Genomic DNA, 22,003 nt, shown 5'->3' with positions numbered 1-22,003 from the left:
CTTTGCTGGACTTCTACTCTTCAGTCTTTTCTATATGAAGCATGCTTTTACTGAAGGTTAATGAGGCAGAGTATTTGAGCAGTACGCACAATGTAAAATTGGATTATTCAGCATTGTATTCTTAAAAAGCCCTTTGACCTCATTGCCCATATTGCTCAGACTAGCCCCCTTCCTTTCTCCTTTTGTCTAGGGAACAAAAAGATGATGGAAATTCCAGATTCTTCCCAGATTCCTATTCAGAGAAATTTAACCTTACCCTTTGTTCTGCTTTCTCATTTCAGATCCTGTCTGAGACATACATTTTACAGCCAAGTGACCCATTAAAATCTTTTCCTAAACAGCTTACTCTTTTAGAAATTGTGGTGCCAATTATAAAAAATAATTTTTTAAAACCTTAATATAATTATATTGAACTAAAAGCCTTAATAACCTAAAGTTAGGTTTAAAGTTAGCTGCTTCAAAACTGTATACTGTGTGGTTCCTAGAGGGAAGCTGAAATCATTAGGACATAAACATAACCTAAAGTTAGGCTTAAAGTTAGCTGCTTTAAAACTGTATACTGCTTCGTGGTTCCTAGAGGGAAGCTGAAATAATTAGGACCCTAGCAATATTCTTTGCTTAGTTGAAGTAGCCTGTGTGACATAGAATGAGATCATTTTAATGAAGCTTTTTTCTTTTTCCAAACAGATTTAAAGAATTGTATTGCAAGTACTACTCAGACTATTGAACAGATGTACTGCGATCCTCTCCTTCGTCAGGTAGAATGAAAATTGATGGGAAAGTAGTCAAGGCATGTGCTAATGGTAGATACAAAAATAAAATTTGATAGTTTTCTTTTAAACCCAATGGGAATTCCCCTAAGATACAAGAATAAACTTAAGATAGAAATTGATGTTGTTGTGTTTCTTTCTTTATTTTTTTTTTTTTTTGAGACGGAGTCTTGCTGTGTCTCCTGGGCTGGAGTGCAGTGGCGGGATCTCAGCTCACTGCAAGCTCCGCCTCCCGGGTTCACGCCATTCTCCTGCCTCAGCCTCCGGAGTAGCTGGGACTACAGGCGTCCACCACCTCGCCCAGCTAGTTTTTTGTATTTTTAGTAGAGACGGGGTTTCACCGTGTTAGCCAGGATGGTCTCGATCTCCTGACCTCATGATCCGCCCGTCTCGGCCTCCCAAAGTGCTGGGATTACAGGCTTGAGCCACCGCGCCCGGCCTTATTTTAGGCTAAAGAAAGCAGTATACCTTTTATCAACAACAGGACCTAACACATACTTGTTTGAATTCTGCCCGTGGAATTTTTTCATATTTTAGAAAGGTTTGCTGTCAGATACTAATAAAAATTACTCACAAAATGGTACTTTAAGTAGTACAGTGGGAAAAACTGAACTAGAGAACAGTTATCCTTTCTTTATGAAAGTTCCATGATTCTTCAAGATCTTTCATTTAACAACATGCTTTCAAGCTTTATTTCTATAATAATAAATTTCAAAAGAGAGGACAGAACTTCTTACTATCCACAGAAATTTTTGTTAGAATAAATTCTGGGAATGGAGGGGAAGAGAGCCTCCAGGAGTGTCTCTGAACCTATTCTAGTTAGGGGCATGGACTTTCAGTGTCTTCTGTGTGAATGAATGGAATGGGCAGAATGACTGTAGCAGGAGAACCCTGTTTCTAGAATTGCATTGAGGCACAGTCCCATTGCTTAACAGGAATGCACCGTGTAAAACTCAGGTTTCACCATTTTTTCTTTTGTATTAATTCAAAAATCTTCACCAGTAATTAAAATAGGTCAAAGTAAGTGTAAATTTAATTTGATTCTGTGACGACTTTCATCTCTTTTACCAGTATTTAGTTAGCATTTAAGCATTGCTTTATTTTCCCCATATTGGAAATATACAAATGTGCTTTTCAAATTTTGTAACAAATAAGTATGTCATTAAAAGGATCTTCACTCCAGATACTATCGATCAGTGATCACTTAACTCTGAGAAGCATGTGGCTGAGTTAAATATGTTAACTTAAATTTTGGTGCCAAATAAAATAGGCTTGGAACAAAATAGCTGCTAACCTTTTTAGGTCCCAAATATGCTAAGCACTTTCAGTGTGAGTGGTCAAGGTGATTCTATTTTTAGATAAACAGGGTTTTGAATTAGAAGGATGCATATGTTTAGGTTATATTTGGTTTTAGATCTGAGGAGTTTAGAGTTGAAAGAGTCTTCAGAGAGGTCATATAGTTCAACGATCTGGTTTTCAAGATTTGGGAACTGAGACATAATTGATCAATTCCAAGGCTGTGTTTTTGTTGACTTCATCTTGAATCCACAAGATGTTTTAATATGAACTCCACATTAATCACATCATAAGTAGTTATTTCTTAATAACCTAAACTTTATCAGATTACTTTGCTTCACCTGACTGGAGAATGTACATTCTGACTTACAGGTGCCTTATCGCTTGCATGCAGTTCTTGTTCATGAAGGACAAGCAAATGCTGGACACTATTGGGCCTATATCTATAATCAACCCCGACAGAGCTGGCTCAAGTACAATGACATCTCTGTTACTGAATCTTCCTGGGAAGAAGTTGAAAGAGATTCCTATGGGGGCCTGAGAAATGTTAGTGCTTACTGTCTGATGTACATTAATGACAAACTACCCTACTTCAATGCAGGTAAAAATATCTTGGCAGAATCTATAGATTGGGGAAAATCTGTACTGCTCAGGGAGAAGAACAGTCTTGTACTGCTTTTTAAAAAATTTACAACTTACTATTATATAGTAATACATTTTAAAAATATAGACAGTATAAAAGGGAATGAAAAGGAAAAACAAGTTTGCTTTACTACTTCTTTCCTTGACCACAGGTCCCACTCCCCAGCAAGTATACAATGTTAGGTTTCTTATATAGTCTTCAAGACACATTGTATACATATGCTAGATTCTATTTATCTGTGTCTGCCCCTCCCCGCTTTCCCTAAAGGGATTATTTTTCCATTCAACTCTGAACCTTTTTCATTAATTGAGTATTTAGCAATCTCTATATTTTTAGAAAAAGGATCTACTCATTCTGTTTAACAACTATGTAATAATTCATTGTGTGGAATATACATATTTTTAAAATTTACTCAACTTTCCTCCCGTAGATAGACTTTAATTCTCTAGTTGTTGTTGTGTTTTTAGTGAAATATTTTTTTTTCTTGCCCCATCTTATGGTGCTGATAGTACATATATTTTGTACCCTTTAGAGAATAACTAAATTTTTTCTTTCTTTTTTTGAGACAGAGTCTTGCTCTGTTGCCCAGCCTGGAGTGCAGTGGCACAGTCTCGGCTCACTGCTGCCTCTGCCTGCCGGGTTCAAGTGGTTCTCCTGCCTCAGTCTCACAAGTAGCTGGAATTACAGGTGCCCACCACCACGCCCAGCTAATTTTTGTATTTTTAGTAGAAATGTTATTTCACCAGCTTGGCCAGGCTGGTCTTGAACTCCTGACCTCAGGTGATCCACCCGCTTCAGCCTCTCAAAGTGCTGGGGTTAGAGTTGTGGGCCACTGAGCCTGGCCCAGAGTAACTAAATTTTACAGGTGTATTTGCCTGAATAGTGTAACAATTTTCATAGTACTACTGCTCATGCAAAGAGCAATACTAATTATCATTTATATTGGTACTTTACTCCTTAAAGCATGCTTTCAAACTTTTGTTTCTCTAAGAACTTACAACTGTAAAAAGGAGGGAAGGAGTTAGAAAATGTTGTTATCTTCATTTTCCAGCTGGATAACAGGTTCCAAGAGGTTCTAAAGTTGACTAATCACATAGTCAGTAAATAAATGGCAGTCCCAAGATTCAAATACAATTCTCCAAATTCTGTGGTGTTTTCAATTTACATTATTCTTTCTTTCACATCCTTTATGAGAGGTCTTATGATGAACATTTTACAAGTGAGATAATAGAAAGCTTTTGTTTTTAGTATTCAGACTTCACTGTGTTGCATAAGTAAGGAAACATCGCCCTGGCATGGTGACTCACACCATTATTTTTACAGGTTAAGAATAAAAGTGTTGGCCGGGTATAGTGGCTCATGCCTGTAATTCCAGCCCTTTGGGAGGCTGAGGCACGCAGATCCCTTGAGGCCAGGAGTTGAAGACCTACCTGGCCAACATGGTAAAACCCTGTGTCTACTAAAAATACAAAAATTAGCCGGGCATGGTTGTGTACACCTGTAATTCCAGCTACCAGGGAGACTGAGGCAGGAGAATCCCTTGAACCTGGGAGGCAAAGGTTGCAGTGAGCTGAGATCATGCCACTGCACCCAGCTTGGGCAACAGAGTGAGACTCTGTCTCAAAAAAACAAACACGTAAGATGTTCTGTCCAGATAGCATGTTATCTTTCTGATTTGCTAGTGTGGTTGAGGATTAGGGAATGGAGAGAATGATCATTGAACAGTAAGTGATTGTCACAATTGTGTATTTATGCTGTGAAGGAATGAATAGCTGCTTGAATATACTAGCTATTGGTGGTATATAGGAGCCTTGTTATTGCATGCATGGTTTATTTTTATATTATAGAAACAAACAAGTGGAAACTGTCATTTGCCTAGTGAAAAGGCTGACTAAGGCAACCAGTATGTGAATGTGTTAATCTGCTATAGGCTTTTTAAAAATTATTATTGTTTTGGTCACGGGGTTAGAAAGTGAAATTTAATATGTCATTGATATCCTTGCCATTAAAGCCAGGTATTATTGACCATTTCACCATTGTATCAAATTGCTTTCTCAGAGTACTTAATTGTGTGAAAATTAATGGTATAAATGTCTTGAAATTCATCTCTAACCTTTTTGAAATGGACATTCTTATCAACCAAATGCAGTGGTTAAATTGATAAAACTGTTTAGCTTGAAATTTTTATTGACTCTAATGATTTTCTGAATTTCCCTGAAATGATTGGTATATCCAGTGATTGACAGTGACCAGTTTCCAAATCTTCTTTTTTTTTTTTTTTTTTTTTTTTGAGATGGAGTCTCACTGTCTCTCCCAGGCTGGAGTGCAGTGATGCAACCTCAGCTTACTGCAACCTCTGCCTCCCGGGTTCAAGCGATTCTCCCATGTCAGCCTCCTGAGTACCTGGGATTATAGGCATGTGCCACCATACTTGGCTAATTTTTGTTATTTTTTTTAAGTAGCGACAGGATTTCACCATGTTGGCCAGGCTGGTCTTGAACTCCTACCTCAAGTGATCTGCCTGCCTTGGCCTCTCAAAGTGCTGGGATTACAGGCATGAGCCACTGCACCCGGCCCACTTTCCATATCTTTAATTCTGTGTTATTCATTCACTTAGCAGATGTTTAATGAGTGCCTACTAAATGTCATGCACTGTTATCGATTGTTGCCCTTACTTTGTCCATACAGGTTGAGCATGCCACATGTGAATATCCAAAATCCCAAATGCTCCAAAATCCACAAAATTTTATAAGCCTTTTTTATTACATGATACTGAAAGGGAATGCTCATTGGAGCATTTTGAATTTCAGATGTTGGATTTTCGGATTTGGGATGCTCAACTGTAACTAATGGTGCAGATTTTCTAAAATCTGAAAAAAACTTTGAAATCCCAAACACTTCTAGTCCCAAGCATTTTGGATAAGAGTTACTCAGCCTGCATTTCTGATGGATTATATGTGTATGTGTTTTTAGTTAGGAGTAGGATAAAGATGAAATACACTGCTTTCTTCTTTTCTAAAAAGGATGTTTTGGTTCCTTGTGATCTTTGTTTCCTTGTGATCTTTTAATTTTATCTTTGCTTTTCCTCAGAGGCAGCCCCTAATGAATCAGATCAAATGTCAGAAGTAGAAGCCCTATCTGTAGAACTCAAGCATTACATTCAGGAGGATAACTGGCGGTTTGAGCAGGAAGTAGAGGAGTGGGAAGAAGAGCAGTCTTGCAAAATCCCTCAAATGGAGTCCTCCACCAACTCCTCATCACAGGACTTCTCTACATCGCAAGGTATCTGAGAATGCATTTATGCCAGTGATCCAGTAACGTCTCATGCTGTACTCCCCTAGCCAGCCCTATACCCTTCAGCTGGCTAGGTGATGCCACAGTCTTCACAGTATATTTCATATACAGTTGGTATGCCAGGTACAACCTGATGGAATGAATTGTGGCATTAAAATGTGATTTCTGATGAACAGAAGCAGTATCAGAAAGACTACCTGTGACCTTCACTGTATATATAGTTTTGCTTATTTCCCAGGTTATGGGAGAAACTATGATAGGATTAATAGGTAGGCTTTATGAAAACCATTCTCCAAAGGTGATCTTCCTGAAAGATGCTTGTTTGTAGAAAGTTTTGTTAATGAGGCCGGGCGTGGTAGCTCAAGCCTGTAATCCCAGCACTTTGGGAGGCTGAGACGGGTGGATCACGAGGTCAGGAGATCGAGACCATCCTGGCTAACATGGTGAAACCCCGTCTCTACTAAAAAAAAATACAAAAAACTAGCCAGGCGAGGTGGCAGGCGCCTGTAGTCCCAGCTACTCCGGAGGCTGAGGCAGGAGAATGGCGTGAACCCAGGAGGCGGAGCTTGCAGTGAGCTGAGATCTGGCCACTGCACTCCAGCCCGGGCGACAGAGCGAGACTCCGTCTCAAAAAAAAAAAAAAAAAAAAAGTTTTGTTAATATGTACAAATGTGACAAAGTTGGGAGTGCATTAAATTTTACAGACTCATCTGTGGGTTCAAAATTTGCAGACTTTATCAGAGTTCTTGCTGAAGTAGCCATTTCTTATAGTTATTAATTTCTAGGGAAAATCTGCATAGGCTTTGTAAAAAGCTATGTTAACAGGGTTGTATATTAAACTGTATCCATTTTGCTTGCTTTTTATCTGAGCGTTCTAGACTATTTATCGTCAGATGCTAAGACCTTTGTACAATTCTTTATCAGAGCCTTCAGTAGCCTCTTCTCATGGTGTTCGCTGCTTGTCATCTGAGCATGCTGTGATTGTAAAGGAGCAAACTGCCCAGGCTATTGCAAACACAGCCCGTGCCTATGAGAAGAGCGGTGTAGAAGCGGCACTGAGTGAGGTGAGAATGACTGGGAAGTCCAAGTTCAGGAGGGCCGGGCTTTCCGCAGCAATGGCCAGTTTCCTCACATTTCTGTTATTCTGTGTCTCTGCTGCATTTAACCAACCCCTTTTTATTTCTCCTGTTTTTTCTTACTCTTTCTCCCAACTCTGCTGCCACAGCTTAAAGAAACTGAACCCAAGAAGCCCATGCCCCAGGAAACAAACCTTGCAGAGCAGTCAGAACAGCCCCCAAAGGCTAATGATGCAGAGTCTACTGCCCAGCCTAATTCTGAGGTCTCTGAAGTCGAGATTCCCAGTGTGGGAAGGATTCTGGTTAGATCTGATGCAGATGGATATGATGAGGAGGTACAGAGATGAGTGCAGGATTTAGCTATTTGTTGTCAGTCTTATATTTCCTTCGCTTGTGATTGTTTTAAGGTATCTGCCAATAGCTGATATTTTCTCATTGCAACAAATGATTGTCAAGAAAGGCTATTTGGTTTTAACCTTAGTTACCATTATTTAAAAGATAGCTGTGTTTCTATTGTATAGCACTCCTAGCATATGTGTATCTACCCAGGCTTATACTTAATGGGGCCACTGCAGAGTCTAGATTGCTCAGAAAAGTAAAATTTACCTCTATTTTTGGTATTATGGATGAAAGATCGCCTTCTAATTTAAAGTAGGGAATCTTTTTTTTCTGGATATTAGTCTATTATTTTACTTCCAGATATAAATTTTTCAGTTGTCCAGTGAGCTGAACAAATGTGGATTAAAGTTGTTTTTAATTCTAAAGCTTTAGGAAGAAGCTAGAGAACCCCAAGTTATTTGTTGTCTGTCTCCTCTTCAATTGCACTGCACGTAAACAGTAATGAATTCTGTCTCTCTCAGATTTCTATTTTTTTCCTGTGGGGTATTTAAAAAAAAAAAAAATCATTGACAAGGCTGGGCATGGAGGCGCACGCCTGTAATCCCAGCCCTTTGGGAGGCCAAGGTGGGTGGATCACTTGAGGTCAGGAGTTCAAGACCAGCCTGGCCAACATGGTGAAACCTGTCTACTAAAAATACAAAAATTAACTGGGTGTGGTGGTGTGCACCTGTAATCCCAGCTACTTGGGAGGCTGAGGCAGGAGAACCACTTGAATCCAGGAGGTGGAGGTTTCAGTGAGCTGAGATCACACCATTGCACTCCAGCCTAGGTGACAGAGCGAAAGTCTGTCTCCCCACCCCCGCAAAAAAAAATCCTTGAAAAGTTTTCACTTTATGGAGTCATATTTTTATAGTCCCTAGTTTCCAGACTCTTTTAAATGTATTGTTCATCCTAGTAAAACTAAAGTATTTGTGTGTGTAAGATATACACCCAAAGTACAGAACTAAATTGGAATTCTGACCTTAGACACCTCCCCTCTGAGAACTATAACTTAATTCTTCAGCAGTGCCATATTGGGAGATATTTTAGGCATACATCTTTCTTCATCCCACTAAATTAGAACATATAGTGTAGGAATAGCTTGTCTTGGGCAGGGTGTTGATATTATATAGAAGGACAGAGGCGGTGGGTGCACATAGGAATGGGTGTGTGAAACAGCTTGCAATACATGTTGGCCAAAGAGCACACTGCTCTACTGCCCTTTAGCACTCTGTTCAGCCTACTTTCATACAGTCTTCTGCTGAACCTTTTTTCTCTCCTTTCTCTCTGTGTTTTGTGCCCCCTTGTGGTAGGTGATGCTGAGCCCTGCCATGCAAGGGGTCATCCTGGCCATAGCTAAAGCCCGTCAGACCTTTGACCGAGATGGGTCTGAAGCAGGGCTGATTAAGGTATCTCTGTTTTTAAAATTCTAATTCTTGCAACACAGGCATCATAATATTGGGGAAATAATTCTATAAGAAGGGAAAAAATGGGATTAAGGCTGGGTGTGGTGGTGTGTGCATGTAGTCCCAGCTACTCAGGAAGCTGAAGTAGAGGCTCACTTGAGCCCAGGAGTTGGAGGCTGAAATGTACTGTGATTGCACCACTGCACTCCAGCCTGGGCAACATAACGAGATCCCATCTCTTAAAAAAAAAAAAAAAAGGACTCGGCACAGTGGCTCACACCTGTAATTAAGCACTTTGGGAGGCCCAGGAGGAGGCTTGCTTGAAGCTAGGAGTTCAAAACCAGCCTGGTCAACATAGTGAGACCCCCCCCATCTCTACTAAGGAATTTTTTTTTTTAAATTAGCTGGGGCATGGTAGCACATGCCTGTAGTCCCAGCTAATTTGGAGGCTAAGGCAGGAGGATCACTTAAGCCCAGGTGTTCAAGGCTGCAGTGAACCATGATTGTGCCACTACATTCCAGTCTGGGTGACAGAGTGGGACCCTGTCTCCAAAAAATAAAAAAAAGTCTTCTGTGAAGTGAGATATGAAACTCCCTTTCCTGTCCAACTGATGAACAAGCTGTTCGCTTCTCTTCTCTTGACCCTAACCCAGCCTTGGCTAGCAGTAGCATTCTCTGTGACACCTAGCCTAGAGGGCTTTTCGTTGTTGTTAGGAATTGTCTGTTAGTAACACTGAGTTAGATTGTGCCTTTGTGATTTTGAGGCCATAACAAAGCAGGCCATGTTTTTTAAAATACTTGAGTAAAATTGCATTTGTATAGATGCTTAAAGTTTAAGTCATTGACACGCAAGGATCTTCCTTTTATAAAAATTAAAACCAAATATTTGTTTTTCTGAGAACTTCATGAGAAAACTGAGTTTCTTAAGAGTACCGCAGGCTGGGCGCAGTGGCTCATTGCCTGTAATGCTAGCACTTTGGGAGGCCAAGGTGGGTGGATTGCTTGAGCTCAGGAGTTCAAGACCAGCCTGGGCAACATGGCGAAACCCCATCTCTATAAAAAATACAAAAATTAACTGTGCGTGGTGATGTATGCCTGTAGTCCCAGCTACTTGGGAGGCTGAGGTGGGAGGATCACCTGAGCCCAGGAGTTCAGGGCTGCAGTGAGCTGTGATCATGCCTCTGCACTCCAGCCTGGGTGACAAAGTGAGACCCTGTCTCACATACAAAAAAAAAAAGTACAGTATGCTTTTGGTGCCAGAATGCTAAAAGAGTTTCATCCCTTATGAAATGCAAGAAACTTAAAGATTCCATAGTTGCTTTTTTTAGAGTTAAGAGACTGCCTAGCTCCTAAGGCATCAGTTTCTGAGTGCAGAAGCCCACAGCACACTATTTTCTAACTATTGATTCTGCCCTTAATAGGCATTCCACGAAGAATACTCCAGGCTTTATCAGCTTGCCAAAGAGACCCCCACCTCTCACAGTGATCCTCGACTTCAACATGTCCTTGTCTACTTTTTCCAAAATGAAGCACCCAAAAGGGTAGTAGAACGAACCCTACTGGAACAGTTTGCAGATAAAAATCTTAGCTATGATGAAAGGTGAGAAGAGAATATTCAGGTGAATCCCTCCTTGGTCTGGCTCAGGCTAGACCGACTCCTCTGGTGGGGAAGTTTTGCCCTGTGCCCTTTCATTGCTTTCTGAACTTTGTCCCACACAGATCAATCAGCATTATGAAGGTGGCTCAAGCGAAACTGAAGGAAATTGGTCCAGATGACATGAATATGGAAGAGTACAAGGTAAAGTCTTTTCTTTTAAGTCTATAGAGCAAAAACATTAATTCCTGAGGTAAATGGTACCTGAGGCAAAATGAACGATTTTGTGCTATCATGAACTGACTTGTTCTCCCACTTTCCCCCAAAAATCGTAGTAAAGAATGGATAAATGATATTTTCTTGCCCTCAGTATAGTAGGTCTCTTTATTTTCATTCTTCAGTTAGAGTGAATCAGCACTTCCCTTAAATACCTATTTTAGCCTTGTCCTAGGCAGTAAAATTCTTGAAATCATGCTTTTGGTTTGTTTTAAATGATACATTTTTAAAAATATGCATTAAAATACATAGCTACACATGTTTTCAATCGCATCCTATGTAAAACAATGTTATGTACCACCCAAGGTGTATTCACCACACTTACTGAACTTGAACATTGCTCTGTATGACTAGAAATGTCTGTGTCCTTCCATATTTTCAGTATCTGGATGGTTTTACCAGTCCTAAAGAGGTCATTCACTTAAGTTAGAGCTGAATATCTTTGGCATAGCTGTTAGGATAAAATCCAAAGCTCGTAGGAAATAAGTACTTCTGTTACTCAAGTGAAAGGAACAGAACATTGAAAATTAATGTCAATGGTAGACTTTTATATTAAATGTTGAGTAGGTTTTTATCTGAAAGCTTTTGTTTGTTATTTTTGTGGCTAGCCAAATGTGCTCAGTAAATATTTGTAATGAATCTAAAACTTAGATGGAAAGGACACGAACAATTTATTATGATCATTATTATTAATAGTAGTCATTCTTTTTCAGAAGTGGCATGAAGATTATAGTTTGTTCCGAAAAGTGTCTGTGTATCTACTAACAGGCCTAGAACTCTATCAAAAAGGAAAGTATGTTGGCCTTTTATTTTACCAAGGTTATCAGTCAGGATGCTGTTCTCTGTAGATGCCTACCTGGGAATACTAAAGAGTCACAGCCAGGCATAACCTCCCTTGTCACATACACTAGTGTGCCTCTTCTCTTCCAGTGCTTCGGTTTTGCTCTAAACATCACACATGGTTTTTCATCCTTCACATAATGAGATGTATTAGCTGAGAGATATATTGTGCCAGACTGTCTTTGTGATCAATGAAGATGAACTCAGAAAATGAATTTTTGAGTTGACATGGACCCTAGTGAGCACTCCTTGTTTTAGAGATGGGAAAAACTGAGGGAAGTTTCATGATTTGCTTTGGATGGCTAGGCCAATTTGTAGAAGAGCTGAGACTGGCTACAGTCTTTGGCCCTTCACTTTTTCATAATTGCAGCCAAGTAGATTCTTGAAATGGGGAAAAGTGAGGTCTAAGCCCTAGCTTTTGGTAAAAGAGCACTCAGCTGTTGTTTTTCTCCCATTTTTCTAAGGTACCAAGAGGCACTTTCCTACCTGGTGTATGCCTACCAGAGCAATGCCGCCCTGCTGATGAAGGGGCCCCGCCGGGGGGTCAAGGAATCCGTGATTGCTCTATACCGAAGAAAATGCCTTCTGGTTTGTACTGTTTGTAAAGCCTTAAGATTTTTTTGTTGTTTACCTCTGCTCCTTGAAGCCAGGAAAAGATACGGCTTTCAAAACAGAATATCTTCAGCAGGTTGTAGATTCCTCCCCGCCCCCTGCCCAAATTCTCATGAACAGTTTTACATTGGAACAGGTTTTTTCAGTTACTTTTAGTGAATGTCATTCTTCTTCAATGATAACTGATAGAAGTTAAGGTGAGAATCACTCATCCCTCTGTGTGCCCTTCATGTATGCCTGCATTATAGATTTTATCACATTGCTTTCCTACTAGGTTGTAAATTACTTGAGCACAGATCCTTTTCTCACTCAGCCATTTCCTCTGTGCCTGTCATGTAGGAAGCATGTAATAAATGTGTGTGGAAGGAATGCAGCATTTTTTCCATGTTCATGTTTAAGTTGGTAGGTGAAAGTTTTAGTGACTTCTAAGACAGTCTATTTTTTAAAAATAAAGGTAGGAACTGTAAGAATTGGTCCTGCTGTTTTGATAACATCATTGTCATATACTAGTGAAAACTAACTCTCCTGGCCTGATTTGCACTGTATAACTACATGGAAAGGCAGACCTACATCCCCTTGCCTCCCCAGGGGTTTATGTGATGTGTGTCCTTCAGAGAGCTGTAAAGAGGTGGCCTGCCTTCAGACTGTGGGCTTGTGTGTGTTTTCACCAGTACCCAGCAAATTTGCCCTTCACAGAAGTCAGGGCAATGTTTCTACCACTGCCTTGACCTTGTTCATACTGGATGGGTGAGATTAAGTCATGACATACACTCAATAGCTTTATTTTCTGATTTATACTTTGACATCTGTATTAATTATAGGTGTGGCAGGGCCACTTTGAAACTGAAAAGGGATCTTGTTGATTTGATGGATCTGAATTTTATTAGAGCCATGTTTTTATATTTTAAGTTGCCAAATAGATTGACATTTTGAATATCCTACTCAGCTTCTGAAGTAATGCAGTAATAGGGATTTAGACTCTTTCCATTATCCCAACCCCTAGTGTGCATCAGAATCATATAGGGAGCTTGCAGACAGTCGTGAAGCTCAGGCCTCTCCCTAGACAATTAAACCAGAATCCCTGAGAAGGACCCTGGGCAGCAGTGTGTCTTCTGCAGGTGATTCTGATGCTCAGAGGAGATAGAGAACCAGTGAACAGGTCTTTGGTTGAAACAGGTGTTAAGCATGACCTTGACTTACAAGTTTAGGCCAGTGGGTTATAAACTTTGCTGCACTAGAATCACTTTGGGAGCTTTCATAAAATCCCAGTGTCCCGGTCATCTGAACACTCATTAAATCCGCATATCAGGAGTGGGAACCAGGCATCAGTAGTTTTTAAAGATCCCTAAGTACATCCAATGTGCAGTAAAGTTTGGGAACCTCTTGTTTAGGCTGTTATGAAAGAGATATTTATCTTTTTCAGACTTTTCCCCACCTAATTCTACCTTTTATCTGTAGGAGCTGAATGCCAAAGCAGCTTCTCTCTTTGAAACAAATGATGATCACTCTGTAACTGAGGGCATTAATGTGATGAATGAACTGATCATCCCCTGCATTCACCTTATCATTAATAATGACATTTCCAAGGATGACCTGGATGCCATTGAGGTCATGAGAAACCATTGGTGCTCTTACCTTGGGCAAGATATTGCAGGTATATGCTCTTGCTAATAGTATTGTAAGGTTTTGAGAATTCTAGAAATTGCAGTGTTCTCACTTGATAGCACTGGTTGCCAACCTTTTTAAGGAATTGGAACCTTTTAGCATATAAGTAAATTAAAAATGGTTCTGCTCTATTGAAACAAGAGGGGGAGCCTAGGCCTCTGCCGCTCTTAACCTCCCTTTAGCTTCCCCATGACTGCCAAATCACCTCCATGGGCAGCCAGCAAGCCTGGTTTGAAAAAAGTCACTGCTCTCCAGGAATGTCAGACTTCCATTACTCTCTCATGTGCCAAAAGATGAACTCTTTTATAATTGAAAAATCAAAATCTGACTGGGCACAGTGGCTCACACCTGTAATCCCAGCACTTTGAGAGACCGAGGTGGGCAGATCACTTGAGGCCAGGAGTTCAAGACCAAGTCTGGCCAACAAGGCGAAACCCCGTCTCTACTAAAAATATAAAAATTAACCAGGTGTGGTGGTGGGCGCCTGTAATCCCAGCTACTCGGGAGGCTGAGGCAGGAGAATGACGTGAACCTGGGCGGCGGAGTTTGCAGTGAGCCGAGATAGCACCAGTGCAATCCAGCCTGGGCCATGGAATGAGACTCCATTAAAAAAAAAAAAAAAATTCATGCAGAGTATGGTTATGGGAGGGAGCCTTTACTAAATTTTTCTGTGGCTTGAAGTTATATAACATATTAACTATGATGACTTCAAAATTAGTTTGTTAGTGGAATATCCTTGCTTGTTTAAAGCCTCTTGAGGAGGGAACCTAAAGCTGGTTGTTTTTAGGTGAGTTCAGTAGACTTGGAAAATTGGTATATATTCTGATATGAATCCTCTTTGTTAGTTTCTCACTGACATAAAGATATTCTATTGATGGGGCTGGGCACAGTGGCTAACGCCTGTAATCCCAGCACTTTGGGAGGCCGAGGTGGGTGGCTCACTTGAGCCCAGGAGTTTGAGACCAGCCTGGGCAACATAGTGAGAACCTGCCTCTACAAAAAATGAAAACTTAGCTGGGTATAGTGGTATGCACCTGTAGTCCTAGCTACTCAGGAGCCTGAGGTGAGAGGATTGCATGAGTCTGGGAGGCCGAGGCTACAGTGACCCGAGATCATACTACTGCACTCCAGCTTGGGCAATGGAGTGAGACCCTATCTTAAAAAATATATATATATATATTCCATTGACTTGTTCAAGTGTTTAAGTTGATAGTATTTATTTTAAAATTCTGTAATAGCTAGTTCCTATGTCTTTCCCTTTACTGTCTTCAGTTTTTATTTAGACTCCAACCTGAAGCCCAAGACAAATTTGTAAACTTTCTTAAAGCATTATGAGTTTTTTTTTTTTTAAGCTCGTCAGCCATTGTTAGTGAGGTTCATGTGTGGCCCAGGGAAGCCAAAAGATTGTACACCCCTGATTTAAAACCGTGTGTATACATGGATATATTGTAAACATTTGAAAGAAAATATTGCCATCATATCTGTATTAGAGTATCATATCTACTTCCTTGTATTTTAAGAAGACAATTGGTTAGAAGACCCTTTCATAATTAAGTAATTATATAGTGTTATTTTGCCAGCATCAGGTGGCCTAAAGCAGTGAGCTAAAGTTTGGTTTATTTGCCTTTGCTCCTGGTTTGGCCTGAAGGAATAATCATTTATTAGTAGCTGGCCAGGATAATGCTTTGACGTTTGAGGTTAGGTAAGGGGCTAATAGAAGGCCTTTCAGGCTTGTTCACCTTTACTCAGAGATCTGTTTAGCTGTATATGTAACCATCTGTTTTCCCTCCACAGAAAATCTGCAGCTGTGCCTAGGGGAGTTTCTACCCAGACTTTTAGATCCTTCTGCAGAAATCATCGTCTTGAAGGAGCCTCCAACTATTCGACCCAATTCTCCCTATGACCTATGTAGCCGATTTGCAGCTGTCATGGAGTCAATTCAAGGAGTTTCAACTGTGACAGTGAAATAAGCTCCCACATGTTCAAGGCCATTTTGGTTTCTGGCTGCCTGCCTCTTGCACAGAAGTTCGTTGTCACAGTGCTCACCTTGGGAAGAGCATTAGGTGGGCACATAAGATTCCGATTCAGACCCCAACCATGCTGCATGTGTAAAGAAGGATTGAAAATAAAATTGCACTTTTTAGGTACAAAATTATAAAAGCTATTTCACTAGAAAAGGCAGAAAGCAGTGTATTAAGGTGTTGAATTACGCCAGAAGACCTGAAATGCCTTGTACCTACAACAATGGTTAGGCTTTTCTAAGCCTCTTGCCACCTTTAAAATTGTCCTTCAGGCATAAATATTTTGGACAGCAGAATAGAAGAATGATTCATGAGAACCTGAACCAGATGAACATCTACTAGTTATTTTATCAAATACAGATGACATTTAAAAATTCTTAACTGTAAGAGATTAGAAATACAAACCTTGCCTGGCTCTTGACAGGAGATGACAAAATGGGTTGCTGATGAACTGCGCCCTTTTATATGTGGGTAGAATATAAGATCACATGGCAGTAAGATGTTGAAAAGTCAAAAGAGACCTGTCTCTCTCCTTTCTTTTCTGTCTTTTAAATAAACCAGAAAACCTCATACTCAGTCCTCAGTGAAAGAAAGGAAAGCATTAAGGACTTTAGACAGAACAGCATTGTGTAATTTGACTGAAGATCATGCATTAATAGTTGTTAGGCATTTAGGTAAAATTTTCCAATACCTAAAAATTGTCAGAAACAGTTGATAAGGCTTCTGCTGGCCCAAAGACTGTTTTGGATCACCTCCTCTTTTTTGCTTTTTTTTTTTTTTTTTCTGAGACAGTCTCACTGTGTCGCCCAGGCTGGCGTTCAGTGGCGCAATCTCAGCTCACTGCAAACTCCCATCTCCTGGGCTCAAGTGATTCTCGTGCCTCAGTCTCTCCCGAATAGCTGGAATTACAGGTGTGCACCACCACACCTGGCTAATTTTTGTATTTTTAGTAGAGATGGGGTTTCACCATATTGGCCAGGCTGATCTCTAACTCCTGGCCTCAAGTGATCTGCCTGCCTCAGCCTCCCAAAGTCTGGGATTGCGGATGAGCCACCATACCCGGCCTTCTTTTTTGCCCTTAAAAGTAAGGGATATTGGTTTGTTTAAAAAAAAAAAAAAAAAAAAAAAAAACGAAAGAAAGAAAAAAGCAGCATACATATGCAAAACTATATATATGTATATGTAGAGAAAAATACTTCCCACTGATCATTTTTAAAAGGCTTCTGATTGGATATTGTGTTTTAACCAAATTTTAAAGATTAATGGAATCATGAAAGGGAAGAACTCTTGATACAACTATGCAGATTTTATAAATGTGCAATAAAAGTATTTGTTTTACCTTTGGTGTGCAGTATGGTCTTTATTTAAATATGTATTTTCCATTTGGGAAATGGACGTACTTGGTATTTGTCTTGTTCCAATTTTTCTTCTTTAAAACCAAAAAGTAGATTAAAGGATTGATAAACTTGATGGGGACTGAAGTGCCAGTGTTTGAAATAAAAGGCAACAGTCAATTCTTGAGCAGCACCTATTGGTAAGTGATACTTTTTAATCTCATTGGCTATTTGCATTGCATGTAAGCTCATCTACTTTGTAATTTGTCAAATTTTAGAATGCAAAAACAGCAGTTTTCTTAAAATGGAGTTTCTTATATAGTCATCCCTCAGCAGACACTGGCAATTGCTTCCAGGACCCCTGCATATACCAAAATCCATGCATACTCAAATTCTGTAGTTGGCTTTGCAGAACCTACATATAGGAAAAGTTGACCCTCCATACGCTTGGGTTTTCACATCCTGTGAATGCTCTTATTTTCGATCTGCGTTTGGTTGAAAAAAACCTCATGTAAGTGGACTCATGTAGTTCAAGCCTATGTTTTTCAAGGATCAAACTGTACTTTGATTAATGGTAGGCCATGTTTTACAGATACTCAGAGGTGCTTTAGTGTTTTAAAACTCGTTGCAAAGATTTGTTTCATGGGAAGTTCATCAGTTTTCTTACTGATTACCTTTTACAGTTTAACGTTCTGTGTACCACCATTTGCCTTTCACTTTTTAATCCCTGTCAATATTGAGTCCTGTGTGCAGTGCTTCAGTTAAATTATTTTACTTAACCCTGGGATGACGATAGGGACCATGATTTATCCAAGGTCATAGATCTTGTAAGTGGTAGAACTAACACACTAATCCTTGGTGTGTCTGACTTCATAGCCTGTGCTTTTAACAACTGCTCAACTGCCCTTGGTAGTCATGTAAAATATTTTGTGTCTTCTTCACAGTAGTTATTTCCTGGTCAGCTATTGGGAATCTACAGTTGGCCAAGAAAGGAACAGGTGGACATTTGGAGTGTGTGGTGCTGAGTAGTCTGTATCATTTGGATCCACCAGTGGGAGTCCTGAGAACGATGAATAGTTTCTTACTCCTAACAGTAGCCAGCTACCTTTAGGTACAACCAAAGGCCTCCACAAACTAAGGTCTCAGACTGGTTTGTTTGTTTTTTTCACAGCTGTCAGGCTAAGCTTCTTCTTTTTTTTTTTTTTCTTTTCAGACAGGGTCTCACTCTATCCCCCAGGCTGGAGTGAGTGGCATAGTCTCAGCTCACTGCAACCTCCGCCTCCTGGGCTCAAATGATCCTTCCACCTCAACCTCCCAAGTAACTGAGACTACAGGTGTGCACCATCACACCCCGCTAATTTTTGTATTTTTAGTGGAGATGGGGTTTTGCTGTGTTGCCCAGGCAGGTCTCAAACTCCTGGGCTCAAGCGATCCCTTCGCCTTGGCCTCCCAAAGTGCTGGGATTACAGGCATGAGCCACTGTGTCTGGCCTGGTTTTTACCTTTTTAAAAGCTTGAGAAGAATAAGGATATGGGGAAGAAGAAACCGATGTGACCCTTACCCAAAATGATTCAAGGGTTTGAGCAGGATACCTCATCTCAGCATAAATTCTCTTGAGACTGGATTTAGACTGGGTTAACTGGAATTGCAATCATCTTCTGTTTGGATTTGTTAGCTCCTTTAAGAACTAGCAGGCATACTAACTCATCTTTACCCTATCCACTTCAAGAACATATGAGGTAGATAACATATAACAAAACAATTTAGTGAATAAGAGACAAGGATCAAGTGGAGTGCTGGGAATGTAGCAAAGGTAGGATAGAAGGGATGGTGTCAGAAGTCATGTAGCTGTTTATTCATTTTCCTTGCTCAGTTTATTGGATTTCATTGTATGACCATATTCACCATTTATTGTCCTTTGAGCTCCCCATTTTTGGCTGCTAATGCACAATCCTACCAAGAACATTCATTGTACATGTCTTGTTGCACACATGAATCCATTTCTGTTGGTGTATAACTACAAGTAAAATTACCAGGTCATGTAGCCAAAATGGTAATACCAGTTTGATCCCACCATCGATTTATGAGTTCCAGTTGCTCCATATGCTTGTCAACATTTGGTTTTATCAGTATTTTTAATTGTAGCCATTCAGGAAAGTGCACAGTGATAATCTCGTGGTTTCGGTGTGCACTTCCTGAATACTAACATCGAGCTTCTCTATGTACTTACTGGCCTTTGGTCATTGTTTTTTTGTAAAATACCTATTTAGGTCTTTTGTTCATTTTTGTTGTTGGATTTATTGTCTCTAACCTATTGATTTATAGGAGTTCTTTATATCTTCTAGCTATGGAGTCCTTATTGGTTGTATGCATTGCATGTATCTTCTTCCACTCTGGCTTTTCACTCTTGGTGTCTTGATGAAAATAAGTTTTTGATATCAATATATTTGAATGTATTCATCTTTTCTTTCATGGTTAGTGTTTATAATGTCCTCTTTAAATTATTACCCAAGGTCATAAAGATATTCCATTACCTTTGGGAAGTTTCACCTTTTTTGTTTTTTTTGAGACAGAGTCTCACTCTGTCGCCCAGGCTGGAGTGCAGTGACACAATCTCGGCTCACTGCAGCCTTTGCCTCCTGGGTTCCAGCGATTCTCCTGCCTCAGTCTCCCAGGTAGCTGGGATTATAGGCACACGCCACTATGCCCAGCAACTTTTTGTATTTTTAGTAGAGACGGGGTTTCACCATGTTGGCTAGGCTGGTCTTGAACTCCTGACCTCAGGTGATCTGCCCGCCTCGGCCTCCCAAAGTGCTAGGATTACAGGTGTGAGCCACCATGCCAAGGCAAGTTTCACCTTTGATAGTTGATTGACAAAGCCCTGTTTATTGAAAGTATCGTCCATTTTTCAGTGCCTTGCAATGCTACTAGTTTTGTCATATATCAGGTGTGTTCACAGGGTTCTGTTTCTGGGCTCTTTTGCCTGTTCCATTATCCTATTTGTCTGCTTGTACAAATATCACACTTTTTTTTTTTTCGAGGCAGAGTCTTGCTCTGTCACCTAGGCTGGAGTGCAGGATGTGATCTCAGCTCACTGTGAGCTCTGCCTTAGGGTTCAAGTGATTCTCCTGCCTCAGCCTACTCAAGTAGTTGGGACTACAGGCACACTCCACTACACCTTGCCAATTTTTGTATTTTTAGTAGAGATGGGGTTTTGCCATTCTGGTCAGGCTGGTCTTGAACTCCTGACCTCAGGTGATCTGCCCACCTTGGCCTCCCAAAGTGCTAAGATTACGGGCGTGAGCCACTGTACCCGGCCTTCACACTTTCTTAATTAGTATAGCTTTGTAACAAGTCTTTATTTCTTGATTTCTGGTAAAACAACTTCCCTCCAGTTTTGTACTTCAAGATTGTGTTGGCTCTTCATTTTTTGTTTGTTTGAACAGGGTCTCGTCACCCAGGCTGGAGTGCAGTGGTGTGATCATGGTTCACTGCAGCCTCGACCTCCCAGATTCAAGTGATACACCTAGGCCTCTTGAGTAGCTGGGACAACAGTAGCTTGCCACAACACCTGGTTAATTTTTGTATTTTTTGTAGAGATGGGGGTCTTACTATGTTGCCCAGGCTGGTCTTGAACTCCTGGGCTCAAGTGATCCTCCCAGCTAGGCCTCCCAAAGTGCTAGGATTACAGGCGTTGAGCCACTGAGGCTGGCCTCTTGGCTATTCTTGATCCTTTGCATTTTGGCATACATTTTAGGATCATTTTGTTAGTTTCATACGTGCACATACAAATCTCCAGCTATTTTTTATTAAGTTTACAGTGACGAGATAATTTGGGAAAAACTGACATCTGCATGGTGTATCTTATTTTTTTGTTGTTGTTTTTTTGAGATGGCGTATCGCTCTGTCGCCCAGGCTGGAGTGCATTGGCGCGATCTCGGCTCACTGCAAGCTCCGCCTCCCGGGTTCACGCCATTCTCCTGCCTCAGCCTCCGGAGTAGCTGGGACCACAGGCGCCCGCCACCGCGCCCGGCTAATTTTTTGTATTTTTAGTAGAGACGGGGTTTCACAGGGTTAGCCAGGATGGTCTCAATCTCCTGACCTTGTGATCCGCCCGCCTCAGCCTCGCAAAGTGCTGGGATTACAGGCGTGAGCCACCGCACCCGGCCGGTGTATCTTATTTTTTAAAGCTTTTTCTTAATTTTTATATAAAGGTCTTCCACCTCTTCCAAAGGATTTATGCCTGGGTTTTTTTATGTTTTGACATTCTGGTAAATGTCATTTTTCAGATTGCATTTTTATTCTCATATCTAGAAGTGAATTGATGTTTAGTAGTTTATAGACTTCAGAAGATGTTTTTATACATAATTAGGTAATCTGTGAATGATGACTTTTATTTCAAATTCTTACAATTTTTATTTATGTTTCTTGCCTGATTACACTTACTAGGACCTTTGGTACGATGCTGAATATATAGATGGTGAAAAGTGGGCATCTTTGTCCCCTACTATCTGGTGGTGGGGGGAGTTCAATATTTCACCATAAAGTATGCTGTAGGTTTGTTGTAAATTTCACTTACTAGGTAGAAAAAGATTCCTTCTGTTACTAGTTTGCTGAGTTTTTTTTAAGCATGAATTTTTATCAAATGCTTGTATGTATATCAAAATGATTACATAGGTCTCGTTCTTTGTTCTGTTAATGTGTGAATTACATTTCTTGATCTCCAATGTTAAACTAGCCATGTGTTGTCAGAATAAGGTAAATTTGACCATGATATTTCTTATATGTAGGTGGATTT

General features: G+C 40.3%; 1 protein-coding gene across 13 annotated transcripts in view; it reads left to right on the top strand.

Moving 5' to 3' along the window:
• USP28 (ubiquitin specific peptidase 28) overlaps positions 1–17,209 on the top strand; it is an 80,365-nt gene extending 63,156 nt beyond the window's left edge. For 11 of the 13 annotated variants that reach the window (XM_023208265.2, XM_023208264.1, XM_023208261.2 and 8 more), the window contains 10 exons: positions 688–758; positions 2,439–2,667; positions 5,800–5,991; positions 6,928–7,067; positions 10,285–10,463; positions 10,583–10,661; positions 11,447–11,526; positions 12,038–12,161; positions 13,644–13,839; positions 15,645–17,209. In XM_023208265.2, coding sequence (XP_023064033.1) covers positions 688–758; positions 2,439–2,667; positions 5,800–5,991; positions 6,928–7,067; positions 10,285–10,463; positions 10,583–10,661; positions 11,447–11,526; positions 12,038–12,161; positions 13,644–13,839; positions 15,645–15,820 — 1,466 coding nt within the window. In that variant the 3' untranslated portion in view covers positions 15,821–17,209. Of the gene's footprint in view, positions 1–687; positions 885–2,438; positions 2,668–5,799; positions 5,992–6,927; positions 7,068–7,228; positions 7,415–8,770; positions 8,867–10,284; positions 10,464–10,582; positions 10,662–11,446; positions 11,527–12,037; positions 12,162–13,643; positions 13,840–15,644 lie in introns of those variants that run through there. The other 2 variants (XM_023208268.1, XM_023208267.2) reach the window with 2 other exon arrangements.
• The last annotated feature ends 4,794 nt before the right edge of the window (positions 17,210–22,003 follow it).

The sequence above is a fragment of the Piliocolobus tephrosceles genome, chromosome 13 (genome assembly GCF_002776525.5).
Source record: "Piliocolobus tephrosceles isolate RC106 chromosome 13, ASM277652v3, whole genome shotgun sequence".
Taxonomy (NCBI): Eukaryota; Metazoa; Chordata; class Mammalia; order Primates; family Cercopithecidae; genus Piliocolobus; species Piliocolobus tephrosceles.
The sequence above is the reverse complement of the archived record's forward strand: the minus strand, read 5'-3'. Positions and strand labels throughout refer to the sequence as shown.